This window comes from Schistocerca cancellata, chromosome 8 (genome assembly GCF_023864275.1).
Source record: "Schistocerca cancellata isolate TAMUIC-IGC-003103 chromosome 8, iqSchCanc2.1, whole genome shotgun sequence".
In the NCBI taxonomy this organism is placed as follows: domain Eukaryota; kingdom Metazoa; phylum Arthropoda; class Insecta; order Orthoptera; family Acrididae; genus Schistocerca; species Schistocerca cancellata.
The window spans coordinates 182,336,713-182,349,362 of record NC_064633.1 but is presented as its reverse complement, the minus strand read 5'-3'; the positions used below and the strand labels follow the sequence as shown (position 1 = coordinate 182,349,362).

The following is a 12,650-nucleotide window of genomic DNA, read 5'->3' as shown; positions in this document are numbered from 1 at the left end:
ATCCATACAGGCCACAGCACGTGTGCTGAAAATCTCTACCGATTGGGAGGGGCTTCATCTTAATTTCTTTGAAGTGACAGAGGCAGTCCTTGAATATTGAAAAATTAGATATTAATTTATAGACTTATTTTTTAAAATAATAAATTATGAAATTAATATATTTTTGTGGAATTGTGTAAAATTATGTAACCACAATTGTTAGTTGCTGTTCATATGTAAATCCATATGCTAAATGAATAAATAAATTCATTGTTTTGTTTGTGAGCAGTTTTTGCCAGTTTTTTCTTGTGAACCAGGATCTGTATTACAGTAGGGAACATAAATAACAAAGTGACCCGTAGAAGTTTTATTGACACTGACACTTAAACAGTGACAGTGTTCTTGAAGTGGAAACATTATTTGAGTTCTAGATCGAGAAACATAAGCACATAACACTGACCATCAACCGGAAACTGAAAATCATCAAATGCTTGGAGAAAGGTTAGAATAGAAATATTTTGATGAATGAATTTAATATTGGGTCATCAATCATTTATGGTGCCAAAAAAGATGAACTAATGAAAGTTGCTTCTCAGTCAGTAACAACTGAAAAGTGGCTTCCAGACAAGCATTAAATGGAAATGAAACTGGAACAGGTAGCATGTTTTACAAATGGTTCAGCACAGTACGGTCTGCGGGAAACCCGGTAAGAGGGCCAATGGTCATTGAAAAGGGAAAGAAATATGGGCAAGATTTAGGTATTGCAGAAAGTGAATACAATTTTTCTGACTGTTGGCTCAAAACATTAAATTTTGGTGTGGAATACAAAGATTTGATGTAACTGGAGAAACACTTTCAGGAAATCAAGACATGGCAGAAAAATACAAAGACGAGTTTGAAGAAATAATCACAGATAATAATCTTAACAGCTGATCAGATTTACAGTGCCGACAAAATAGGCCTACATGGTGGTGCTTATCGACATTGTGTTGGTCTACCAATAATACTTTATGTGCTTATAACTCAGTTTTGGTTGGATACTGGGATGAAAGCCTGATCTACGCCAATATAAACGATCATTTTGAGCAAAAAGGATCATCAAGTCAAGGAATTTGACACGGTTACGACACAAGCTTCGAACTTAACAGTTGTGCCTTATGCCAAGACCACAGCCAACAGAGAGGCTGGAAAAAGTTCACATGGTATGAATCTAATGTGTGACACTGGGTTGCTTCAAAAGAAAATTGGAAGAAGGGAGTGTCAACAACAGAATTATTCAGGGGATCGAAAAGTTGCAAGTATGTTAAAGCTAAGGTTCTTTCCTATGTGCAAGATAAGTGGAAATGCCTATCTCACAAGAAATAATCTGAGTGAAGGCCTCGGAAATCGCAAGATTGTTAAGCATGCCACAAGGAGAATTCAGTGCGAGTATTTGTTGGTGCCTTGCGCTAGCACAGGGTTGAGTGGAAGACTTGAAAGAGAGACACTGAGGGTTCTGTGACAAGCCAGTTTTACTTCTTGGATGTGTGTCATAGGTTTGGGAATTTAAGTGCCTCTCTAAATAGGTCAGATGTGCTCACACATCAGAGACAGCTGCACAAGTAACTGACTCTGTGTGGGGTGCTCACATAGGTTTTTTAGATTATGTGACTTCATCCAAACCAGATAATGACAGCTGTGGGGAAAACCAGAAGTATCAGTGTAAGACCGAAAGAAATGCCTCCCACTGATGAGAGTATCAAAATCCATGTAGTTAGCTGCCAAAGCATTCACAGCAAAGTGCCAGAGTTCAAAGCGCTACTAAAAACACTGGAGTTCACATAATGTTAGGCACAGAAAGCTGGTTAAACCTGAACTTGACAGTAGTGAGGTCTTTGGAGAAAATTGAATCTTGTACCTAAAGGTTTGGGAAACATGGAAATGGAGGTGGTGTATTTGTTGCAGTAGACAAGAAACATGAGGCAGTTATAGCAACAGTGAATACGAAAACATGAAGGGCAACTAAAACAAGCAGAAAGATTCATATGTTCAGCAAGCTGGCCAGAGAAACAATAGCGCTGCACGTCAAAGAGGTAGTTGAAACTTTTAGCTCAGGACAGGAGTTAGTGGAGAACTGTAGCTCAAGTTTAAAAGAATATTTGACCATATACTGGATAGATGTGTACCAAGTAGGACAGCTGATAATTTAAGAGATCATCCTCCTTGGTATACAGTCACAGTAAAGAAACTTCTAAGGGAAGAGAGATTGCTTACCGTATTTACTCGAATCTAAGCCGCACCTGAAAAATGAGACTCGAAATAAAGGAAAAAAAATTCCCAAATCTAAGCCGCACCTGAAATTTGAGACTCGAAATTCAAGGGGAGAGAAAAGTTTTAGGCCGCACCTCCAAATCGAAACAAAGGTGGTCCATTGTAATATGAGACACAATTTAGGTCGAATTAATGACGATACAGCTACAGTAGTTTGGTTCGAGTCGAAAGCTTAGCAGTTAAGCTTTACCAGGTAGCCATTGCTATGCGTCAGGCGCTCCGTCCGTATTTATACGGATACCCTTCCTTTTTCACGTGCTTCGTCTGGTTTGAATCGATTGCCTATTTTGCTTTGATCTGATAAGTGCCGTTTTCTATGTTATAGGTGTTTACGTCAGTCACTCTAAGCTGAAAATGCATTACTATAATGTGTCATGCATTGTTTGACGCATTCGATAGTGCGTGTTTACGGCCTGTCGCTGCTCGCGGCATGGCTTGCTTTTGTGCGCGCTACCGCCGCCTACAATTAAAAAAAGAGAGGAATCGTCTCATTAGTGAAACAATGGCAAGAGACTGCTATTTGTTGTTACTTACACTGCTGCTTTCTTTGATAATGATCAACAAGAACCAAATAATAGACTGCGTATGATAGAACATGTACTGAACGAGAGTTTGGCGAAAATTTTTCTCCGTTTGAAACTCTTTGCGGCCGCTTCTTTAGTACATCAAATTCTGCACAGAAATTAGTCATCTTAGATTTAAAAATCTAGTCAGTTGCCGTGCTTCATTTCTGACTGCATAAGAGTAATACAAATATAAACATGACACGATACGTATATTCTTCCGCGTTTGCTGTTGTCTCACTCTAGTTTCGTAGTTTATTTGGCAGACAGGATTTAAATGAGATAGAAGCAAACACGAAAGAATACATGGCAAAATGTTTATATTCGTATTATTCTTATGGTGAAGAGAATGCTGCATGTGATTCACATTTCATCAGGTTCCTATTAGCACCTATCAACATTTTTCAGAACTTCCGCTTGCTTTGCACTCGATTCTAAGCCGCAGGCGGTTTTTTGGATTACAAAAACCGGAAAAAAAGTGTGGCTTAGATTCGAGTAAATACGGTAATAGGTATAAAACAAAGCACGGGGCAATAGGTAGATATGCTGAATGAGATGTGTGTGGTAGTCGAGAGCAATGTGTGAAGCCTTCAGTGACTAATGTAGCAGAATATTGTCTTTTACAAAGTCAAAAGAAATTCTGGTCGTGTAAAGGCTGTTACTGGCACAGAAGTTAGTGTCCAGTCACCCACGAATGAAACAGGAACTGAAATTGAGCATAGCAAGGCATACACAAAATGCTTAACTCTACTTTCAAATGTTCCTCTACAAAGGAAAGCTCAGGAGTATTGCCCCAGCTTAGTTCTCGTACCACTGGAAAGATAGGTGAAATAGACATCCCTTGAATGAAAAACTGTGTCCATTAGTTGGAGAAAAGCACAGGTCACATCTTTCTACAAGAAGGGTAGCAGAAGTGATCCATCCAACACCCTTGACACCCGTTTGTTGTAGAATCTTAGAACATATTCTGAGCTCAAGCATAATGAGGTTTCTCAAACAGAATGACCTCCTCAGTGCCAACCAACATGTATTCCAAAAACATTGATCATGTGAAACCCAACTCGCACTTTTCTCACTGACATGCCGAAAGCTTTGGATCAAGGTAGTCAAGTAGATGCAGTATTTCTTGATTTCTGAAAAGCATTTAATTACTCAGTGTCACACCTACGCCTATTGACAAAAGTTTGACACGTGCAGTATCAAGTGAAGTTTCAGGCTGTATTTAGGGTTTCTTAGTAGGAAGTGCACAGTATATTGTGGACAGAGTGTCATCAGATGAAGAAGTAACTTTGGGTGTGCCCCCAGGGAAGTGTGTTGACACTTTGTTCTTCATGCTCTATATTATGACCTTGCAGACAATAGTAATATTAACCTCAGACTTTTTGCAGATGATGTAGTTATCTATAATTAAGTACTGTCTGAAAGAAGCTGAATAAATATTCAGCCAGGATCTGGATAAGATTTCAAAGTGGTGCAAAGATTGGCCACTTTCTCTAAATTTTCAGGAATGGAAAATTGTTCACTTCACAAAACAAACAAAAAAGTGGTATCCTGACTGTGATATCAACGAATGACAATTGGAATCCACTAACACATAGAAAAACCTGGGTGTAACACTTTGTGGAGCTGTGAAATGGCATAATTACATTCCTTCCTTTGGTGGGTGAAACTGGTTGTAGACTTCTGTTTATTGGTAGAATACTGGGGAAGTGCAATCAGCCCAGTAGGTGATTGCTTAAAAATCACTTGTGTGACATACCCTAGGGTAATACTCAAGTGTGTGGGACCTGTACCAGATAGGACTAGCAGGGGATGTTGAACCTATACAGAGAAGGGCAGTTCGAATGGTCACAGTTTTGTTTGACCCATGGGAGATTGTCATTGAGATGAACTGCAGATTTTTAAAGATAGACCGAAACTATCCTGAGAAAGGCTTCTAGCAAAGTTTCAAAAACCAACTTTAAATGTTGACTCTAGGAATGTACTAAAAACCCTTACATATTGATCCACTTATCAGACTGCCTGTCCGTCTATCTCTCAAAACTCCTTTTTCTGAGATACAGATAGACATTTCAAGTTGAAATTTATGTCACGTAATAATGTCCTATAGTCCCTTGGCAGTGTAATAAATGTAAGGGTCATCAAAGCAACCGAAATATATTGCCATTTATGTCATATTTTGGTACTTGCGAACTCACTTATCAAAACCTATAGGGGACATCCTGTTGGTCTAGAATCATGAAATTCGGCAAAAGGTTTCTCAGTTAAAGTAAAGAAAAAATATTGGAAAATTGTTAATGTTTAATTGTAACACACAAAAATAATATTTCTTCTCTCATTTGTCATCTGACGTCTTACTTGAAATTAATACATTCTCATAAGTCTTGGAATCCCTGGGACAGACATCTTGCCACTGTCAATGTTGATAGCAGCCAGAAATCGTCCACATTCTCGATCCTTGGAATGGATGAACTATTTGTATACGTAATTAACCCTCAGTGCTTGAATCCTGCTTGCATCTGGCGAATTTTTTTTTCCTCTCAAGCAGTGCGTGGCTTATTTTTACACAAAATATTTCTTATTTCTTTGTCAGACTTTTTGGGCTGTGACTTATATGCAGTATTATCAGGCCAGTGCTGTATGTACCTTAGGAATAGCCCCACATTTAAAAACTGAAACAGTAATTTGATTTGGTGTATACTATTCTGCCTTATCCAGTATAACTCCGGCTCTGGTTTGGGGCTTGCCAAAACTAATATATATATACCTTTTTATGATGTATTTATTAATTTCAGTATTCTAGCTCTTTGTCAGTGACGAAAGATTTGATTTCCCAAAGTATTCACAGATATATACTTCAAGACACCCAAAGAAAGACTTTTCATGAATTTGTACCCCACAGATTGATTTTTCGGTAATAACAATGCCTGCAGTGAATCAACCAACAGTTTTCTTTTAATTATTCCACAACTTACAAATGAACCGTTAGTCTATGAGCTGGGAACAGCATTTGTCGCTATCTGTTGAATTTTATGGACAGTCCACTACGAACACCTAAGATGATGTGATGAATAGCAGATAGGCACATGAAAAATTGTGAGGTTTCAAATCTTTGTCCTTTTCAGTCCGGAGAGGAAGTTGGCACACATGTATGCATAAACAGATAAGATATTACAGCATTTTATTAGTCTACTGTCCTTTAAGTTCATAGGAAATAATGTGCAGTATGTATCAGCACCCTAACAGCGTTTGTTTTAACATACACGAGTTGAAAATTGTTCATTGTTATATAATAGGACCTATGATCATTGCACAATTTTGGATTATGTGTAGAAACATCTCTAAGCATTTCATCACTAATGTTTTGAACACTATTTTGCAACATTAGCAGCTGTTGGTGGTCCTAAGGCAGTTCGTGGAATAACTTACAGGGTATCTTACACAATGCTTGATTGCAGATAAAATGCAATGCCCTTGTCCAACTGAGTGTGTGCCCACCTCCCCATCATGTCCCTCTTCTCTGTCAATTCTAATGGCTTGGATATTGACGCAAAACTGAACTTAAATCGTCCTAGTTTTTTTCTTCATGTGGGAATTTACTTTTTACAATATTAATGTTTATCTACTACTGAATATCATTGCATCCATTGAATTTTATTGTGTATATTAAATGAGAAAATAATTACTATTTTTGATCCTTGATGTCCTATTGAAGTATAGCCGTTAACTTTCTGTTTTACTTTTGCAGGTTTGTGATGGTAATCTCCCACCTCCTGTTGCTGCCCCTGTTTCTCTTGAAGAGGATCCACCAGAAATCAAAATGCCTGAAGGTGGAGTTGATGTACTTCGTTATGCAAAGAGCTACGATAGACCGCGGGAAACCTCTGATGTGACACCCCAACTTGTTGAGGAATATATACTTGAAACAGAACATGCCCATGGGAAAATCTACTACATAAAACTCTCGGTGTTGCAGCGATTGTCCAACTCGGAATACATTGGAGAGTTGTATGTTGATAGGAACTATGTTGTTGGAGAACGGAATGGAGCATCGTGCAGGTACTTTGATAATGTTTGGTAGTTGTAGATGGGTGTGCATCATACGTAGCTGCAAATTTGCTTGAGATTAATGTTGCAGGAATGTTACTCCTTGTGGTGTGTGTGTGTGTGTGTGTGTGTGTGTGTGTGTGTGTGTGTGTGTCTACATTGAAGATAATGTATATCACTTGGATTGTATTTACTGTGTGTCACTAGGCCTTGAAATTATTGCAGATTGAGTAACAACATAGAAAAATTGATTATGACTTAACATATTTTTTCTTTAATTTGAGAGAAAAATAGAAACGAAAATATGACAAAAACTCTGAAGAAAGGGCTTATCCAAGTCGGAGTATCAACTGAAAACAAAATGTGGAATGTATAGAAAGGTAACAACTTCTGTTTAGTCCTTTGTGTTGTTTCATTCCGTGATAGTTTCTCAGCACATAACATGTCAAATTTTTACATGTTTTTTGTTCTTTCCTCTTGGTTTGTTTAGAAGAAACCATTCATTCTGAGAACTCAAGTCTTTTTGTGTTTATGTCAAATTTCCAGCCATCAGTCAGTGCAGCCTCATACGCTAATTGTTTCATTTCATTCAATATTCATTTGCATGTTGTTGTTATTTGTTGTTGTGATAGTGATCTTCAGTCAGAAGACTGATTTGGTGCAGTTTTCAATGCTATTCTATCCTGTGTGAGCCTCTTCATCTCCAAATGACTACTGCAACCTACATCTTTCTGAATCTGCTTATTGTATTCATCTCTTGGTCTCCCTCGACGATTTTTATCCCCACTCTAACACTTTCCTCTAATACTAAATTGGTGATCCCATGAGGTCTCAGAATCTGTTCTCAATACCTTCTTTTCATCAAGTTGTGAAACAATTTTCTTGTCTCCCCAATTCTGTTCAGTACTTCTTCATAAGTTACCTGATCAACCCATCTAACCTTCAGCATTCTTCTGTAGCACCACATTTCGAAAGCTTCTGTTCTCATTTTATCTAAATTGTTTATCGTCCATGTTTCACTACCATACATGGCTACAGTCCAGACAGATACCTTCAGAAAAGACTTCCTAACACTTAAATATGTATTCAGTGTTAACAGATTCCTCTTTTTTGCTTATCTGTACATAATTTGCTAACAGTAAGAAACGACGTAAGATGACATGTTTTTACCATATATGTAATATGTAGTCAATTTCTCCTGCAATGATAGGGGAACAAATGTTTTAAGACTATGTACTGTAGTCCCAGACTATAACTTCAGAGCTGGTCAATTTGTCCCACGCTGTAAACAGAAAAATCATATAGCACAGTTCATAATGAGAGATTGTCCTCAGTAAATACCAAAGGTTTGTAACACAATTTTGAGTTTATGATTCAGGGTGACAATTATTGAACTAAATGAAATAAAGGTGTCATAACTTCTGAATGGTTTGCGTTAGGACGTTCAAACCGCATGGTTGGCCTCAGGACATGGTGGGAATTAATATGTGCATGCACATGCGCCTTGTTGTTGTTGGCCATTTGCACGTGAAAATGTCACGGTACAGCGTACCTGAGCGTGTAGCATTTGTGAAAGCCTACTGTGCAAGCAATAACTGCCCAACTGCACTCAAAGGAAGTTTGCGACAGAGTTCAAGCCGAAGACAATTGATCCAAGTGTGCTACCAATCAAGAATTTGATTTGCAAGTTTGAGAGAATGGATAGTGTTCGTGATGACAGTGTTGGCAATGACAGTCGTCGAAAAAGTGTGAAAACGCCTGAAAACATTGAGAAGACGTGCATTGTGTTCCAAACCAGCCCCAGAAAATTGAACAGACATACTGCACATTAGGTGGGAATAAACCAGGATACATTTTGACAAATTGTTGTTGAAGACCTGCATTTCTTCCCATGCAAAATTCAAACCCATCAGCCATTAAGGCCCAGGGCCATGAAACAGCAGTTGTGTTTCACCAACACTATTGTCCACAGAATTGACGAACAGGACGTTGATGTGAATATGGAGCGATGAAGCCGACTTTCTTGTGGATGGGTTTGTCAGTAAGCAAAATTGGTGTATTTGGAGGATTGAGAATACACATTTCGTGACTGAGAAGTCTCTCCACCCTCAAAGGGTGACTGTGTGTTGTGCAGTGTCCAGTCATGGAATAGTCGGTGGCACTGTGACTACTGAATGGTACATAAAGGTTATGGAAGATGATTTCATCCCCAAGATCCAAAATGACCTTGATTTCGACAAGATGTGGTTAGTGCAAGATGGAACTTGAGGAGCACCTCAGGGACTGCATTCTGGGTCTGGGCGGGGTACCCAGAGCATGTGCGACTCCTTTTTGGGGGGTTATATTAAAGGAAAGGTGTACAGCAGTAACCCCAAATCCATTGCTGAGCTGAAAACAGCTGTTTAGGTGGTCATCGACAGCATCAGTGCTCCGACACTTCAGTGGGACATGCAGAATTTTGCTATTCATCTGCGCCACATCATTGTCGATGGCAAGCATGTTGAACATGTCATAACATAAATCTGAATATCTGTAGTGACATTTACATGTTGAATGAAGTGTGTGCATATTGCAGTTTGTAACTGGTTTACATCCCCCGCCCCCTCCCTCCATATAGTTCAATAATTGTCATTTTGTATTAACAGCTCCATTGCATCGAGAGCCATCTGCCTGGCTCTCTTTTGGCATTACTGCATGGTCTGTTACTAAATTACATTAAGACAATTTAAATTTTAGCACATACAATCTTCATAGCTGGTTATCTGGTCAAAGACACTCTGTGTACAGACAGGGAGTGTATTCAGTTTCCTTGGAGAATAAAGTCCTCATTTTATAGTTGTCCTTAGATTTTTGTTTCTACTGTGTCCACTACCATTGAATGCCAAAACAGCATTACAATTCATAAGCGAGCACATTCTGTAACTTATCAGCTTAATCCAAATCTGCCGTATAAGGCAAGGTCACCCATGCCATCCATTTTAGAACTGACAGCATTGTTTATTGAGTGACTCTTGTAGCAATCTCACTCATTCATCTTGTAATAAGTGAATCGTGAATATCAACATGACCATGAACACTTGAGTTTTACCATCTGTTGATTAATCATTCTATTACTGACCTATGCACTTGAGCTCTGTTGACGTTCATTTTTTAGTTTATCAGGGTATGTGACATACTGTAAGTAAAGTTATGTAAAGTTGTCTTAAATCTCAAGGTTGCACAACATCCCTCTTTCTCCCTTGATGTTTCCCTTTATGATGACCATCAGCTCTGCTACTCCTTTTTGGCCTTGTCTTGTGTTTCCACTCTCCCTTCTCCCCCCACCTTTTTCTGGCTCTCCATTGGTGATTGACCTCCCTTTGTAAATTGTTTCCATAGCGTGAGCCATATGGGAAAGAGCTCACCCCCAAGCGTCTTTGGCGTGGATTCCTCTTCCCCTTCCTTCCACCCTTCCTTCCTCACCATAGCCCACTCCCATCACTAATTCATCTGCACGTGTAGCTGTCCATGTGAGAAGGGGGGAGGGGGAGTGTCTGCTACGCAGTCATCTGGCTGACACCCCCCCCCCCCCCCCCCCGACAATATAGAGGTGACACTTCTGGAGGAGAGTGGTTACTCATCTCTTTGGGCCATCAAAACTTATGGCAACAATGGCTGCACCAGGTGGCCCTTGCCGCAACTGGGTGGTGCCCGGTGAGTCCCAGAGTGGAATGGGTGGTACCAGGGCAGACGTTCTGCACATGAAGTGTGCTAAGTTACGTGCTTTTGGCCACACTTCTGCAGCCATCTCTTGAGACAGGAATGGTTCTCTGTCTGCTCCTACTATTGCTTCCTTTACATTTCTCTCCCCGACCACCCCCTGGGAGGAGGGATACGCCTACCGGCTTGGGATGAAATCCTTTATCCATTATTTGGCTTATTCCAGGCCAGATGGGGAGATTTTTGCCGCTACCAAATGGCCCCCCTTTTTTTTTAGAACATATCAGAGATAAGTTTGGTGAAGTTGACTCACTTAGTGATATGTGGTCTGCTTCCTACAGATTCAAACCTCTTCCACCAGTCAGTCGGATTCCCTTTGTGCTTGCTAGCGCTGAGGAGATCCTACTTAAATATGACCCAGGGCTTTACCTTCCACAGGGACTGCCTGCTTCAATCTGGTACTTGGGACTAATTGGTACAGCACAGCATTCATTTCGTTCAGTGGGTCCAGAGAGGTCCTAAGCACAACCATGTTGATACCGGTGCTTTTATCCTGCCTTTTGAGGGGTACACACTTCCAGAAAAAGTCAAGGTTATGGTTAATTGCTGCGACATAAAGCTTTATGTTGTGAGGTGAATCCTATTTGCAGCGACTGCTGCAGCCCTCTCCACTTGGGGAGTCCTTGCTCCCCATTGCTCAAGTGCATGAATTCCCCCCCCCACACACACACACACCTCCCCCCCTCCCCCCCCCTCCTCCCCCCCCCATCCCCCCACCCGTCAGAGGTTTGAGTCCTCCCTCAAGCATGGGTGTGTGTGTTGTCCTTAGCATAAGTTAGATTAAAGGTAGAGACTGATGACCTCAGTAGTTTGGTCTCATAGTCCTTACCACAAATTTCCGAATTGTGTCTTGTCCCCGTTCCCTTTCCTTCTCTCTAGTGGTCCACATTCCCCTCCCCTCACAGAACCGCTCCTTGTCCTCAGCTGGAGAAGAAACTGCCTTCTCTGTCTCCTGCCGGGGATGGGGCTCCCTCTAAGAACTGTCCTCCTGGGCATCTGCGGGACAAGAAGTTTGTTACTTCAAGTCGGATGCAGGACCCACACTCTGTGGGTCTCAAAGCCACTTGTTCTCTTTTGGATCCTGATATTGCTGTGACTTGATTTCTTCCTGACTGCACTATCTGAAGAAGAAGAGAAGATGTGTAAGTCTCGGGACGAGGACCTCGCAGACATCCTAGTGGGAGATGCCCTCTCCCTCTCAATCAGGGTTTGATTTTAAATTCATAATCGATCCATGCTTACCAGTGAGGGACACTGACTCAGCACAGTGACCATTTCTGCCCACTCGACATCCATCCAGCCTCTTGTACTACTCTGTGGGGTGATAGTGGTACCCCTAGCCAGCGCAGAATTGTTGGCGACCTGCTGGCAGGGCTTGATCTCTGCCTCCTTAACAGTGGAGCCCCCACACACTTTAGTGTTGCACACAGCACTTTCTCATCCGTGGAGCTTTCCATCTGTAAACCTGAAACTGTGTTGATTATTATCATCACTTCCCAGAATTGCGGTCTCTTCTTTATGTCTACTCTGTAGCTTGTGTTGTATTGCAGGAATCTCATTTTATGGACTCTCATCTGATGACTCCTCATGATTTCCAAGCCTTCAGCCAGAACTGGGTTGACCCTTTGTGAGCCCTTTGTCTACACTGGAGTTCCTGGGTTCCTCTTCATACTGTGCTGGAAGCAGTGACCATTTGGATACACTTAGACTGCAGTAACAATATGCAATCTTTATCTCCCTCCAAACCGGCCTCCTATGCTTCTTGCTCACCTTCAACAGCTCCCTCCCCCCCTTCAATCTCCTTGGGGATTTTAATGCCCATAACCCTCTGTGGCAACCACTGACCACGGCAGGGTTGTGGGAGGCCTGCTGGCAGAGCTTGATCTCTGCCTCCTTATCAGTGGAGCCCCACTTTCTTTAGTGTGGCTCATGACACATTCTCTGCCCTTGAGCTTTCCATCTCTTAACCTTGGATTCCTTCCCTCCTTTCAC

At 40.9% G+C, this 12,650-nt stretch overlaps 1 protein-coding gene across 2 annotated transcripts in view; it reads left to right on the top strand.

The window, feature by feature from the left end:
- The window catches only part of LOC126094773 (putative mediator of RNA polymerase II transcription subunit 26), a 261,755-nt gene that overhangs the window by 38,324 nt on the left and 210,781 nt on the right, over window positions 1-12,650 (top strand). For both annotated transcript variants that reach the window (XM_049909325.1, XM_049909326.1), the window contains one exon: window positions 6,601-6,911. In XM_049909325.1, coding sequence (XP_049765282.1) covers window positions 6,601-6,911 — 311 coding nt within the window. The remainder of the gene's footprint in view (window positions 1-6,600; window positions 6,912-12,650) is intronic.